Here is a 16,367-nt window from a genome sequence, read left to right on the forward strand (position 1 = left end):
ATTTTCGAGGTCCATTACTACATTGGGGGATGCAAAACAACGATATTCTATGTTTTATCTTCATTTATTAGCTGGAGCACTTCCCCTCATTAGTATTTGATTTCCCTAAGATACAGTATCTATAGCATAATCAAGAAAAAAATGTACCTTTATTTATTTATTTTGCTGGGAAAGATTCACTCCGAGCTAATATCTGTTGCCAATCTTCCTCTCTTTTTTCCTCTCCAAAGCCTCAGCACACAGTTGTATATTTTAGTTGTAAGTCCTTCTCATTCTTCTATGTGAGCTGCCACCACAGCATGGCTACTGACAGACGGGTGATGTGGTTCCATGCCCAGGAACTGGGCCCAGGGGCAGCCGAAGCAGAGCGCGCCAAACTTGAACCACTAGGACATCAGGTTGGCTCAAAATGATTTGTTCCCTTTATTTATCACTGTTCAAAATAATGAATTGGTTCTCTAGAATCCTCCCAGTGAGGGTTGTTTTGATTTTGTTCTTTCGTTTTTTAGTATCATCATAAACTCATAGATTCAAACATATTTAAAGTGTTTTAATCCATTGCAATTATTCTTATTGACACTCAAATGATCCTAGCCTATTCTTTCACATTCATCACTACTCTTTGATAACTTCTTTGCTTTCTGCTGTGACAAGATGATCCAGGCTCATCTTATACACGTCCTGTCCCAGATCTGGAATCAGGCAGTTGTCCAAGGAACCCTCATTCCTTTTTGTGGCAAATAGTTTTTGAAACCAGCATCTGGGTACTAGAGGCTCTCAGTGTGATGAAGTTGTCCTTGTTTCTAAGCTGTTTAAGTGAACAGAGCTAGATAGGAAATACTTTTTATTTTCTTTAAGATAAAATCATCATGGGTTCATATTAATATTTCAATTCAAATTCAGAACTGAGGAGTTTTGATTTAACCTCCTCTCTCTTACCTCCGCTTTTCTTTTCTGCTATACCCAAACCCCCAGTTTCCAGCAACACCACATAATTACTCCTTTGTTTTGTCCCACAGTATGCCTGCCTTAGTACATAGTACAAAGTACACATGCCTTAGAATAACAATACCAACACTAACACTGCCAATATGCTAACTGAACCAAAAAAAAAATACATTTTTTCATGTATTTTCATCCTTAGAATAAATCTCACTGAGAATGTACAATTAAATTATTGTTATAAAGTCACTTAAAAGAGTTCCACACTATGTGATCATGTCACCAACTTGATGTACAGTTTGTTTTATCTTAATTTCAGTTTTTTAGGGATTTCTTTTTTAATTTAATTTTTTATAATTACATCAAAATATGCATCTGGTTCCAAAGTCAAATCTATAAGAAAAAGTTTAGTTACAAAAGTCTAATTTCTATTTCTGTCCTTTCCATACCATCTCCTCCCTCATAGGTAATCTTTTTTTAAAGTTTCTGGTTTATAATTCCATTCTTTAAATAAAAGCAAAAATGTGTGTATATTTGCACCACTCCCAACTTTATTAGATGAATGGTAACATGCCACAAACACCTCCTCCTCCTTGCTTTTTTCCCTGAATGATATATCCTGGAGATCACTTTATACCATTATGTAGAGATGGTCCTCATTCCTTTTCAGAGCTGCATAGTACTCCATAGTACTTTGTGGATGTACCAAGATTTCTTCAACCAGATGCCTTTAAAGACATTTGGGTGTTTACGGTTTTTGCTATCATAAACAGGATAGCATTCGATAGCATCATACATACATTTTTTTTTTTTTTTGCCTGTATTCCATGGAACAGATTCTTGGAAGTAGAATTTCTGGGCCAAAGGGTAAACTTGTATGTAATTTTGCTAAACATCATCCAATTCCCCTCATAGGGATTGTATCATTTTTCTCTCACCTGAAATGTATGCGAGTACCTGTTTCTTCACAGCAGCCTACCATGGAGTGTATTGTCCCACCTTTGGCAAGTTGCCAATCTGATAGATGGGAAATGGTGTCAATGTGGCTATAATTTGCATTCCTCTTATTATGAGTACATTTGAGCATCTTTTTATAGCTTTAAGGGACATTTGTATAATTTTTTTGTGAAATGTCTGTCCATATTTCTACCTATTTTTCCATATAGTTAGTTTGGTCTGTTTTTTCTCTCTCTTTATGAGTTCTTTTATTACATTAAAGATGTTAAACATTTACAATGATATAAGTTGCAAATGTTTCCCAGTTTTTCATATGTTATTTTTACTTTGTGTATGACTGTTTTTTTGCCATTCAAAAGTTTTCTTATCCTTACGTAGTCAAATGTATGGATCATCTCCCTTATTGCATTTGGATTTGGAGTAATGATTAGGAAAGTTTCCTCCATTCCCAGGGTATAGAGGAATTTACCTATGGTACTTGTACTCCTGTACTTGTACTCATTCTCCTGGTACTTGTAAGCTTTTATTTTTTACATTTAAATCTCTAATACATTCGGAATTTATCTGTGTGTCTGGTGGAGGCTATTGAACACCATTTATTAAAAAGTCCATCTTTTGCCCCATTGATTTGAGATGCTGCCTTTATTGTATATTAACAAATGTAACTGGGTTTATATCTGGATTTTCTATTCTGTTTCATTGATCTGTCTATTCATATGTCAATACACCGTGTTTTGATTACAGAAGATTTATAATGATGTTTTAATATCTTAAAGGGCCCTTCCCAGCCCCCACCCTCCATTGCTCTTTTTTAATCCACAGAGTTTTTATGGTATTTCTTGCTTGTCTGTTCTCCCAAATGAACTTTTTACTATATCCAGCTCCAGATTAAAACAACAACAAGAAAAACAACTACCTGTTGCTTTTTATTGGAATTTACTAATTCATAAATTAACTTAGAGAAGATTGACATCCATATGGCATGTCTGTTCATTTGTTCAAATATACTTTTGCAGCCTTGTGTTTTATACGGTTATTCATACAACTAACACTTCTTATTATGTTTACATCTAGATTTTTTAATATTTAATATAAATGAGATCTTTTTAATTGTAACTTCTAACTATTGATTTTTGAATGTTGCTATTATAATCTGCTATTTTGATAAATTTTCTTATTGTTTGTAGTTTTTCCATTGATTCTCTTGAGTTTTCAAGATATAAAATCATATTATCTACAAACAGAGATAGTTGATCTCTCATTTCCATTCATATGCCTATAGTTACTTTCTCTTATCTCGGTGCATTGGCTAAAACCCTCTAACACAATGTTACAAAATAGTGGAGGTAGTGAGCATTCTTGTCTTTTTCCTGACTTTACAGTAAAGCCTCCAATGTTTTTCCATTAAATAAAAAATAAACTGCTACCTTTGGGACCTCAGGACACACACACCCACGTATATATTAATTGCTATTTTATTGAATGTTCTTAATGTGAATGAGTATTAAATAATATCAAACTTCTCTGAGCCTGTAGAGATGATTATATGATTTTTCTCCTTATCTGTATTAATATGATGGATTATATTCATTGATTTCCTAATGTTGGACCACTCTAGCATTCTTGGAATAAATTCTACTTATCCATGACGTATTATTTTTTAACATGCTATTGGATTCTATTTGCTAATATTTTATTGATGATTTTTACATTTATATTTATAACTGAGATTGTTCTGTAGTTTTCTTGTTTGGGAAAATCTTTGACAGGTTTGGGGACCAATGTTTTACTCTCTTCTTACTCTCTTCGTAAAACAAATTTCCAAGTTTTTCTTCTTCTTCTATGCTCTAGAATAGTTTTACCAGCATTGAGATGATTTGATCTTTAAGTTTGATAGACTCCTCCTGTGAACACATTTTGACTTGGTATTTTTTTGTGGGGAAGCTCTTTTACTATTTCTTCTATTTCTTCCATAGTAATTATTAGTCTACTTAGAATTTCTGTCCCACTGGTGTCAATTTTATGTTGCATTTTTCTAGAAAATTATCCTGAAAATTTTTTCTAGAAAATGTCATCTGTTTACACATTTATTTTTATAGACTTGTACAAAATAAATCTCTTAAGATTTTTAAAATTTTCTCTGTTATGATAGTTATTTTCCTCTTGTCACTTCTAATTTTGTGTATTTATGCTTTCTCCCTTTTTTATTCACTATAGTAGCTAGTGGTTTGTTAATATTTCAACTTTTGTAATTTGACTTTATAAGTTCTACTCTTTTTTTGTTATTGTTGTTTTCTTACACATTTCTTTTATCTTTACTACTTCTTTCCTTCTGCTCTCTTTTGGCTTATTTTTAAATTCTTTATCTAGATTTAAATTTTATTTTATTTTTATTAATATAAATATTTCCTAGTATAAATTTTCATCCTGTAACTGTTATCTCATAGATTCAAGATATTCTGCAATTTCACCTTGTTTCCCCTTTCACCTAAGAGTTGTTTATTAGACTGTTTTTATGCTTCTAAAAAAAGCCTTTTAAATTTTTTATTTTATTATTAGTTTCTGATTTTATTGTATTGTGGTCAAAGAATCATGTTTTTGTTATTTTTATTCTTTAGAATGCATTTACTCTTTAAATGTGTTTTCTTTGTGACCTAAGTACAATCAATTTTCATAAATGTTCATGTGCACTTGAAAAGAAGGTATGGTTCACTGACAGTCACCCCCCGAATATATCAGGTCCTAATCCTTAGAACCTGGAAATATTGCTTTATAAGGAAAAAGGGTCTTCAAAGATATGATGGAGTTAAGGATTTGTAGATGGGTAGATTATCCTGGATTATCTGATTGGGCCCTAAATGCAACCACAAGTGTCTTTACAAGAGAGAGGCAGAGGGACATGTGACACACACAAAGGAGAAGGCTGTGCAAAGATGGAACAGAAATAGATTTGAAGATGCTGGCCTTGACTATCAGAAGGATGCAGCCCTGCAAACACCTTGATTTCAGCCCAATGAAACTGATTGTAGGCTTGTAGCCTCCAGAATGTGAGAGAATAAATGTCTGTTGTTTTAAGCCACCAAGATTATAGAAATGTGTCACAGCAGCCATAGGAAACTAATACAGAAGGAGTTTATTTATCAGGTTTCAGAGATTTGTATATGGTATATATTCTATATTATTGATTATCTTGTCTAGATTTTCTGTATTCTTCCTGATTTTTTGTCTACTTGCTCTGTCTCAGATTGAGAGAGATATATTAAAGCCTCCTATTAGTACTGGGTTTCTATTTCTCCTAACATCTCCTGTTGTATCTGCTTTAGCGAAAATTTTGTCACGTTATTAGCTACATAACATTAATCACTATTTTATCTTTATTCCGTACTGTAGCCTTAACAGTATAAAGTGCCCTTCATATTGTTTTATGTGTGTTCTTGTAAACAACATAATGTGAATTTTGCTTTGTTAGCCAATTCGAAAATCCTTTTCTTTTTCCAGGTGAGTTAAACCTATATATATTTAGTAATATAATCTATATACTTGGCCTCGGTTCTGTAATATTTATCTATGCTATATAAATTATATACACTCATACAGACAGACATACAGTCATCCACTTATGTGGTCTGTTTTATTTGCTTGCCTTCTCTTTTTCTTTCAGCATTTAGGAAAGTTGGTATTTTTGTTCTAAGGTTACCTTTAGAATAATACCTTTATATGAGAACCTCAATCCCCTCTTCTTTTGGATACTGCCTATCAGTTACCTACTATGAACAATATTGGAATTAGCTAGTAATCTTTTCTTTCTCCTTCCCTCCTACTCCTTCAGCATCTAATTTGAAATAATAGCTTTCTTCTTCTAATTAATATCAAGAAGGCAATCAGCAAGCTGTTCTCATTTCCATATGCTCTTCATCTTCTCATTTTTGGGTAGTTATACAAATAGTTATAGTTTTTGATAGTTACATATTTTTGGTAGTTATATTGTTTCTACAATGCAGAGTAGATAAGCATTGCATAATGAACATCTCCTTTATTTTGATCATTTAGTCACAGTACTAGAGATAAATATATAATCAATGCCCTTCGAATATAGAAGTCAAACTCAATTTCCTGGATTACCTTACAGCCAGGACACAAGCAAGTGACTAAATTCTGCCAATCACAGATTTTGATTCAGAAGTGAGTACTGTCAGGAAGCACGCTGTGTAGGGAGCTGCCATTTGTACTGGAAAAGCTGATAACCTGGGGCATCCAACTTTCAAAAGCAACGGTGAGGGAAGAGCAGTTTCCTAGTGATTTTAAGGTCATGTTCCTGATGTGGAAGTGGCATTCGTGCTGGTAGCAGTAGTAGCTGCAGTAAAATCTAATTTCTGGTGTTTGTCTTTTGTAGCCATGACATCAGTGGCCAGTTCTCCAGCTTGGTTTTGGAACCCTAGCTTTGAGATTGTTTCTTCAGCCTTCTTGACATTATTGTGAACTTCCTAAAATCCTTTAACATGTCCCTCCTCTGCTTAAATTAATCAGAGTAGACACTGTTGTTTGCATCCAAAAGACCAGACTGCTAGCTGGAGGCCACACAACTCCCATTATTGTTGTGAAGACTGAATGATATAACTTACGCTAAAGCACCTAACACACAATAGTGCTTAGCAAGTATTTGTTTCCTTCTGGGTTCCCAGAGGAGGCAAATAATGGATACAGAGGCAGCCACACTAGATCATCTTGAAGTTTCTGAAATAGATTGCATTCATTAAAGATATATTCAGTTCCCTTTGTCTGGGCACTGAATGTCAAAACTCAAACGCTTCTTGGGATCTTTTTAGTCTGTTAAACTCAGAAAGCGAAGGTAATAAGCTTTATGTGCAGGACCGGGTGTAAAAGTCAGGAGGCTTGGTATTAACAGTAGAGAGTAGGACAGGGAAATCGAGACCCCTCTCTCTATGGCCACCCCTAAATTCTGTTCAAAACAAGCAAGCCACTATATTTATACGCCACAGTTGGCCACAGCAAAAGGCTCTTCCAGCCACCAAAATTGCACTAGTAGTGTGGTCTCCACTACAAACGTACAATTACAAAATTACATTAGTAGTACAAAAATACATGTTCACTTTAATGCAAAAGTATACAAAAATACATGTTCACCTTAAGGCAAAAAGTGAAACACAGGTTGACTTTAAATATTGAAAGAAAGCATGTCAACACCAAAAGGAACCAGAGAGATTATCTAATCCAAGCCCATTGGGTTATACTTGGGGAAACTGAGTCCCAATGGGGTTAACTGCCTGCCTAGAGTGACACAACTAGTTAGTGCTGAACAGAGACTAGAACCTCTGGCTCCTGAAATCCAGTTTAAATCTGCTTCTTCTTATGTGGCATCACCTCCCTTCCTTTTCATCTCAGAAGTGCTGCCGTGGTCAACCAATTTTCTTCCCTAGTCATAAACATCCACAACAAAAGTAAGAATACCAGAAAAGAAAAGGAAATTCAAGGTTAAAAACCTTCAGGACTTGAACGGAAGAAAGAAGCTTATAACTACATTAAAACAGACAAACTTTCTTTTTAATTACAAAATCTATCTGCAATAATTCAAATCAAAGTTCATAGATTAAAAAGTAATATTTCACCCATTTATCCAATCTTACTTCCCCGAAGTTATCACTTTTATCATTTGGGTGAATATCCATTCAGATACTTTATACTGGAGCTCATATCTCAGGTTAGGTCATTTAGGTCAAGCCTATTTTAAATATACCACTCACTGGAATTAGATAACTGTGAAATTTTTTAAAAAATAATTATTATAAGCAAAAAGTGTACCTCATCACTGAAAATAGATATGTAAATTCTCTCAGAGGACTGGCCTTTTTGGAAGTAGTGAAACAGTGTTTCAATTCCCTATATGGAAAACAAACAGATAATTAATGCACAGCAATCCACTTATACTGGAACTTCCTTTGTATTTTGTTTATGTTGATTTGGCCAAATTCTCTTTTCCTTACGTTTACTTCTGCTGCCAGTGTTAACTCATTAAGCATTTTGAGGTAAAGAAGGCATCAACAGTGACAGCATTCCCCACTAAACTTCTATATTTCTGATTTAGTGATTAACTACCTTCTAGTATTTCATTTCCATTTCTCTCAGACTAATACACATTTTGGTTATTCATTCTTCAATGTGGAAATTTTTTTTTATTTTCAGAAATCTTTTGGGAATATTCAAGGCTTCAACATACACTATCCATTTTCTACTTTGAAGATATAAGAATACAGCAACTTAGGGGGAAAACGCTATGTGCATTGTTTGTTTACATACCAAAAGCTACATAAATTATATCACTACTTTATCTTTCTGGTATTGCAAATAAAAGATCATTTAAACTATCAGTGGCTGATTTTCTTAGGCTATAGGAATTACTTGATACTATCTAAGATACCCAGTGCTCTATGAATAATCTTTAAATTTATAATTCTCCTGCTACTATTGAGCTGCAGATTGGCAGAAGAAAAATTAGTTTTTCCAATTCACCATTACAATACAATTAAAATTCCCATGAACAACGCTAAATGTTAGAAATGCCTAATAAATTGTGAACTCTTTGCTATTCAATTCGATTGTTCAAATTCACAGATTCCTGAGTCAAACTAAGGTAAATTTCGGTTCCAATTATGGATAAAAAGTCTCTTAGCATGCCAAATGAGTTAACCAGTTAACTCTAGCAGCCAGGCCAAGAGCCGGCGGTTTAGAGGTTGGCAGGTACCCGCCCAGCTCTGAGAGCAAGTCTTTCAGGGCTCCAAAAGCTCAGAGCATTAAGCTTTGCCCTCGCGCTCCACCTGTCTCACACCGATTAGTCGGCCCCGCCCCTTCCCTTAGCCCCGCCTCCTACGCACAGCCGCGCCTTCCACGCCCCCTTCCGTTTAGCCAATAGCCGCTGACGTTCGTGGCAGCAGGACTTCCCTCCCCGCCAATGCCGGAGATCCTTGCTGTCCCGGTCCCGCCTCTGCCAGGAGCTCGGCCGGAAGATGGCGGCGGCCGCAGAGCTGACACTGCTGGAGAAGTCTCTGGGGCTGAGTAAAGGGAACAAATACAGCGCCCAGGGCGAACGCCAGGTGAGAAACGGAGGCGGCGCGGAGGTGGAGGTGGATAGGAGCGGGGCCTGCTGAGCCCGGGTAGGGCTGGGCCGGCCGGCAAAGGCGGGCGGAGCGAGGATGCGGCTCCTGGGCTCCCCACGTGTCCGCGCCGTGCCTGGGCTGGAGAGAGGAAGGGAACCTGCTCTGGTGGGCCTGGCCTGAACTTTTCCTCTTGGAAATTGTCATCATCCCATTCTGGGAAAGCGAGGAGGGTCCTCAGAGAGCCTTTAGATAGACCAACCTGGAGGCCCCGCGTTCGCGTTCAGTGACGACAGCATTTACTGGAACAGTACGTTTCATTCAGCTTTACGCAACTACTGCAGAGAGCTGACAGGGTGCCAAGGAGAACTGTGCGAGACCTAGGGCATACAGCGGTGGTTAAGGCAGACGCTCCCTCCCCTCAGAAAGCTTGCTTTACAGCTGGGTGGACAAACATTGCAGCTATTCTAATTACAGTACTGAAAAGTGCTACGTTGAATCGTAGACGTTTGAGAGAGCCCATCTTGGGTGTTGGCCCAGTCTGGGAGATTCGGGGAAGGCTTTTCTGAGGCCTTGTGATATCAAGTTCATTGTGCAACGTGCAGAGAATAAGAGGGAAAGTTACACGGCATGAGATTGACTGATGAGGTGTAAGGACCCGGATTTCTCAGGGCATTGAAGGACATTTGTGTTTTATAAAGATCGGTGTTTGCGGTGGAGGGAATGTGTTAGAGGAGAATGATTGTAGGAAGACAACTTTGAATGTATACACTTTTTTATCCCTTTGAGATTTTTCCCCGATGACGTTTTAATTTTGGTTCGTACTTTTTCTGTTTTTCATTTTGGTCCATGTTAAACTCATGTCTCGAAAACTGTCGTGTTGTAGTTTTTTACAGTAAGTTAGACTGAAATCTAGAAAGGATATATGACTTGCCTAAGATCAGCCCTCTCATTGGTGGCAGAATAGGCATTGGAGCCAGAGCTTCCTGCTTTTGCTTTTTCTTCTGGCCTCATGCGGATTCCTTCCCTTCAGCCACTGCTCCCTAGTTTGGTTTCTGTTTTTTAAGGAGCATTGCCAAAAGGTGAGTCTTGCCTTCAGGGAGCTTATCATCTAGTATGAGAAACAGCCTTCAGCAACTAATTTAAAGCAGAACAGAATATTTACAAAATGGAGAGAAACATTGTGGAGGAGAAAGTTAATTCGGACCATAAGAATAGGTTTGTACATTTCAGTTAAAAGCTGGTGTTTAAAGTGTGTAAGACCAATAAATTATGAAAGATTGGGAAATTTGGGGCAACAGGTAGAGCAATATGATGAGTGATGTAATGCAGTGTAAACCCAAAACTATGGTTTGAGGCCCAATTTTGAAGGCTTGGGAGTTCAGAGTGTCATTTCTTATTTTATTTTAATTAATTTTTTTTTTTTTAGTGGATGACAGCTATTGAAAGTTTCTGTTTATGTGTTTGGAGAAAAGGTTGAGAATATGTGATAAGATTCAGTCATTTTTGGGGAAGACAACTGACAGCAGTAAGACATTCTCGAACGTTACCAGTAATAATTAAAAATTGAAAACAATCCAGAGATCCAGCTCTAGGAGAATGGTTCATTCAATTATGGTACATCAGCACATTGGAATATTGCTTATATAGCCATTGAAAGTGATTACTTTGAAGACCATGGAACCTTAAGATGAATGTGAAAATAGTATGTGTCCCATGATTGCAACTGCATAAGATTTGTATACTTTAGATTGTGTAAAGGAAAGAGAGTGGATTTTGGAGCCAATTACGCTTTTGTCACACCCTGACTGTGCCATTACAAACTTGGTGAGCTTGGTTCTTTACCTATAAAAAGAGGATGAGGTTACTTACCTGTCTTAAAAGATGTAATGATTAGATGAGGAAGTAATTGGGAATTTTTTGAGTAACTGTGATGGGGTTGTGCATAATTTATTTTTATAAATAATTCTCTTTAGAATTGTCATTTTCCCCCCACACTCAACAATTGCAAGTTTCTTTCTTTCTTTTTTAGTATAAGATACATTCAGAAAAGCACACAAGTCTCGATGAGTTACCACAAAGTGAACACACCCAGGTAACTACACAGTCAAAGCTAGAACATTACCAGCACCCCTAGAGGGTTCCATATTGTTTTCTTTTAATGCATTTTTTGTTTTTTTTTGTGAGGAAGATCAGTCCTGAGCTAACATCCATGCTAATCTTCCTCTTTTTGCTGAGGAAGACCGGCTCTGAGCTAACATCTATTACCAATCCTCCTCCTTTTTTTCCCCAAAGCCCCCGTAGATAGTTGTATGTCATAGTTGCACATCCTTCTAGTTGCTGTATGTGGGCCGCGGCCTCAGGATGGCTGGAGAAGCGGTGCGTCAGTGCGCCTGGGATCCGAACCCGGGCCGCCAGTAGAGGAGCGCGCGCACTTAACCACTAAGCCAGGGGGCCGGCCCTAATGCTTTTTTTTTTTTTTTTTTGTGAGCAAGATCAGCCCTAAGCTAATATCCATGCTAATCCTCCTCTTTTTGCTGAGGAAGACCGGCTCTGAGCTAACATCTATTGCCAACCCTCCTTTTTTTTCCCCAAAGCCCCAGTAGATAGTTGTATGTCATAGCTGCACGTCCTTCTAGTTGCTGTACGTGGGACGCAGCCTCAGCATGGCTGGAGAAGCAGTGCGTCGGTGCGCACCCGGGATCCGAACCCGGGCCACCAGTAGCGGAGTGTGCGCACTTAACGGCTAAGCCACAGGGCCAGCCCCACTAATGCATTTTTTAAAGAAAATTATTGGTGATCTTACAGGTAGTGGTTTCATTTGAGTGTGAAGGCAAAAGTGAGAATTCAAGGAGCTAAGTAGTGAATAGGAAGTAGTAGGTGAAGTGGAAAGTGGGGAGTACCTGTAGTTACTTCCTTTAATTTCTGGAGGTAACCTTTCAATCTGTATCCGTAAAATGTTAATCTCTCCATGTACATCCTGTTGACCTAGGACTAGATATGAGTATGAAAGTGTCCTCGGAAGTGTAAATCATTATATGAGATACTATTTCATGGCTGAAAAGAGCAGCAGTCTTCCCAAGAAAATATTCTCTTTTGGTTTGCTTAGGTTGGTTAGATGGTACACTTGTCATTTATAGTTGGTAGGTCTCCCCACTAGATGATACTTTCCATTTTCTTTTAAATTCTCACAATGCTTCACTTAGCTTTACATCAAGAACATTTAAATTAATTAGCAATTTCTTATAATCTGACCCTTTGTATTGCTGTTATAATAGGGGAAACAAAAAAAGTAGGATTATTTTTCAGAAGATTACCTGGAGCCTAGACTTTATTACATTAGTCTCAATTATATTTTGGAACTTTTTTAAAACATGAAATATTGGCCGCCATTTAAAGTGACCTCACTTTAAATGACTCCAAAATTGATGAATATGCAATCCATGGCAACCAAGTCACCATCACAGTCCATACCTAGTTAATGAGATAGCTAATTATATTAGATCACATATCAATAAAGCCAGCCTAGATCCCATTTGGTGGTTCTAACAAATCAACATGAACTCAGTGTTACTATAATTTTTTCTTATTTTTGTTATTACAGAAGTCAGGTTTATTTAAGTATGTTCACCTTGCTAAAACAGGGTATGGATAAACTTGATCGAAATTAATGCAGTATTATTAGGATTTCTACCTTCTCTTTTTGTACATACACAGTTACAAATTATGTAGAAACATTATGATTTTTGCAGTGTTATTACCAGTTTCATCATCAAGCATCTGTTATCAAGTGTAAATTATCTAACTGCTAGTTTTCTGACTTTCATTTGTACATAATTTAGTATCTTAGAGTATTTGAAAAAACACTTGAGGGATTTCGCAATTACTTAAAACTTACAGTCGTGATGGTAAATGTTTTTTAAATTTATGTGAAGAATTTTTTTTTTCTTTTTAAGATTCCAGTTCTTCAAACAAACAATGGCCCAAGTCTAACAGGATTGACTACTATAGCTGCTCATCTAGTCAAGCAAGCCAACAAAGAACATTTGCTTGGGAGCACAGCAGAAGAAAAAGCAATAGTTCAACAGTGGTTAGAGTACAGGGTAACTCGGGTAGACGGACACTCCAGCAAAGATGACATCCGCACTCTGTTGAAGGTATCTAGACTTCTTTACAGGCTGAAATGCATGACTATTAACAGCAGGAGTCTCTCTCCCCTGAGAGTCAATAGCTGAAGCTGTTGGCCTTCTTTACTTGTTTCCGTCTGCCTCAGGGCAGTTTGTACCTGTTACTACCTTTGCCTGGAGCATAGTCTGCCAGCCTTCTCCCTTCAGATCTCAGCTTAGATACCCCTTCCTCAGAAACGTCCTTGACTACCTCTCGCTTAGACAGGTGCTGTTCCTTGTTCTATATGCTTTTCCTTCATAACACAGCACCCTATGCTTTTCCTTCATAACACTCATCATTGTCAATAATTATGGTTTGTCAAAAATGTCAAAAATGCTTTTTTTTATGTGATGGCTTAATATTTTTGCCCCCACTCAGCAGCCCTGATTCCTGAAGCAATAAAGTACTGTCTCAAAGGCAAGGGGGCATCAGAATCTTTGAAGGTTGTAGTTGGAAAAAAATTGTCTGATTGATCTGACTTATTGCTTTAGGATTTATATTTTCTTTCCAAAGAAGTCAGATTAGAATAAAAGAATCTATTGATATAAAATACAAACTGCATATAGCTCCAGAGTCACCAGGAATGAAAAACATTCCAAATGAGATTTTTTTTTAATTATTTTAATAAAAATGAAGCAGTTATTTTTGTTTTTGTTTTTCATTTTGGTGAGGAATATTGGCCCTGAGCTAATGTCTGTTGCCCATCTTCCTCTTTTTTGCTGAGGGAGATTGTCGCTGAGCTAATATCTGTGCCCATCCTCCTCTATTTTTGTATGTGGGATGCTGCCACAGCATGGCTTGATGAGAGGTGTGTAGGTCCGCGCCCAGGATCCAAGCCTGTGAACCCTGGGCCACTGAAGCAGGGCACGTGAACTTAACCACTACGCCACCAGGCTGCCCCCTGCTGTTTTTTTTTTTAAGCTTAAAATTTGAGGAAACCTTAGAGATCATCCAGACAACCACATATCATTGCAGGAATCCCCTCTGTTACCTAATTTTATTCCCATTAACATATAAATTGGTAATATAAGTTGTTCAAGAACATCTTATAGTATTGAAAGGTTTTCATTTGTCACTCTAGGGAAAATGGTTTAAACTATATTCTTGATGATACCATCAAGAGAACTGGTGGAAAATGAATTTCAGGCCTTGTTCCTTTATAGGTCTGTCGTGATCAACTGTTCATCCTTAATGTCCATGCTGACCCTTCCCTCTGCCGCCTGCCGTGCTTGGCAGCATTGCCAGAGGGAGCAAGCGTGTCTTCCTTCTCATGGAACGTGAGACTTCAGGCAAATGAGAAGTAAATAGAACTATCTCTTTTCATTTTCCAAAAGAAAGGATAGTAATCAAATACTTAATTCTGAAACATATGAACAGGATTTCATTGAATTGGGTTTATAAGTCCAAAAGTTGTGTTCATAGGTATGGTATTAGGAGCATAGAAGGAATTCCACCAAAATGTTGTATCTGGGGTATGTAAATATTATTATCTGAAATTTCAAGCAGGAGAATCTGACTGGAGATATTGCCATTTTTGAAACGTACAAGGCACTGGGTGACTTGGATTGTGGTCCTTGTTCTGCCACAGTTTGCTCATCTGTACCTACAACGATGTGCCAGATACATGTAGTTCCAGGGGCTAGTGAATCAGTGCCCATCAGGCACAGTCCCTGCCCTTACAGAACTCGGACCAGTGGGGGAAACAAATATATGGGTAATGGACTGCAGTGTGATTTTTGGCTACATAAGCACACATGAGAAAGGGTTATTTTCTGTTTTGCTTTGCTTTTTGCTATTTCATGATAGTATTTTTATTTTAAAGGCAGTAAATATTTATTATAGAAATGTAGGAAATATAAAAGAAGTAAAAGAATTTCAAACATTTGTAGTCCCACTGTCAAGAGAGAACTGTTAGTAACACTTATGTTCAGTCATCAAATATTTATTGAACCCCTTTTGTATTTCCATGCTTTTTCTTTTCATATGCACGTGTGTTTGTGTTTTATTTTACAATTGAGTAACTATTGGACACTGTAACTTGTTTTTTTTGTTCACTGACAATTTGTTGTGAACATCTTTCCATGTCCATAGATATTTACTTACACTATCTTTTTGATAACCTGTTAGTATTCCATCATTTAGTTATAACAGAATTTAAATAGTTTATCCCTGTGTAGTGACTAGATTGTTGCTAAATATTTTCACACATTCCCATTTGTTTCCTTGGGCTAAATTCCTACAGGAGAAATTGCTGGGCCAAAGCTATATACATTTTTAAGGCTTATTTTGCTCATTTGCCTTCCAGAAAAGTATATTATAGTGTGGTGGTATTTGAGAGTGGCCTCTTCCACAAAACCCTTGCTGATATGTATATTACCCTTTTTCTCCTTCCCTACCCAAATTTCATTACCAAAACAAACCAAAAAGTGATTTCTTTGTTCACTTTGTATTTTTCCCTTAAAATTATTAATGCTGTGACATTTTTTCATAATGCTTATGATCATTGTTTTTAAAAATTTGCTTATATGTATTCTTTGCCCATTTTTATACTGGGCTCTCTCTATTGGTTATTTTTAAAATTCTTGCTATTAGGATATTATGAAAGGATTTAATTCTTATCTCTAAAGTTCCATTTCAGTGGTAAAAACCACGATTCTAAGTTTAAATGGCTCATAGTTAAGGTAATATGGAATTTCAAAAAGCAGACATTATGAAACACTAACATTTGTTGAATCTAGATCAAGTATATATAATTGTTTATTATACTGCTTTTTCAATATTATTAGAATGCTTAATAATAGGTAGGAGGAAAAAGAAAAATCAGGTGGAATTCTATAGGGGAAAATATTTTTAAAAGTTTGGTAATGGCATCAGAAAGACTTGTAAAACAAAAAAGGAAAGGAACATCAGACATTAGTTCTGTTCTGTGAATATTTTGAATGTGTGAAATTCTGTGGTTTGGTAGGAAAAATTTGATTTGTGTCACTAATCAGAAAAATATTACCTAATCATAATCTTTTTAAACTCCATTTTTTTAGAGTTTATAACTAAAGAATACAACACAAAGGTCTTCATGACTAGAACATAGATATGGATTCTATTTTAAGAATAGATATGCTTTACAAAGCAGTGTTAAATTATTATTTCAGACCTTTTAAAATGCTTCTTAAAATTAAATGAAGATGTATTTAT

The 16,367-nt window shown here is 36.6% G+C and overlaps 1 protein-coding gene across 4 annotated transcripts in view; it reads left to right on the forward strand.

The window, feature by feature from the left end:
* Window positions 1-8,899: 8,899 nt before the first annotated feature.
* The window catches only part of EEF1E1 (eukaryotic translation elongation factor 1 epsilon 1), a 41,866-nt gene continuing 34,398 nt past the window's right edge, over window positions 8,900-16,367 (forward strand). For 3 of the 4 annotated variants that reach the window (XR_009222137.1, XM_058555302.1, XM_058555301.1), the window contains exons 1-2: window positions 8,900-9,008; window positions 12,965-13,165. Coding sequence is in view for 3 of the 4 variants with exons in the window: in XM_058555302.1 (XP_058411285.1) it covers window positions 8,922-9,008; window positions 12,965-13,165 (288 nt within the window). In the remaining variant the exon portion in view is untranslated. The remainder of the gene's footprint in view (window positions 9,009-12,964; window positions 13,166-16,367) is intronic. The other variant, XM_058555300.1, reaches the window with a different exon arrangement.

Source organism: Diceros bicornis, chromosome 14 (genome assembly GCF_020826845.1).
Source record: "Diceros bicornis minor isolate mBicDic1 chromosome 14, mDicBic1.mat.cur, whole genome shotgun sequence".
In the NCBI taxonomy this organism is placed as follows: Eukaryota; Metazoa; Chordata; class Mammalia; order Perissodactyla; family Rhinocerotidae; genus Diceros; species Diceros bicornis.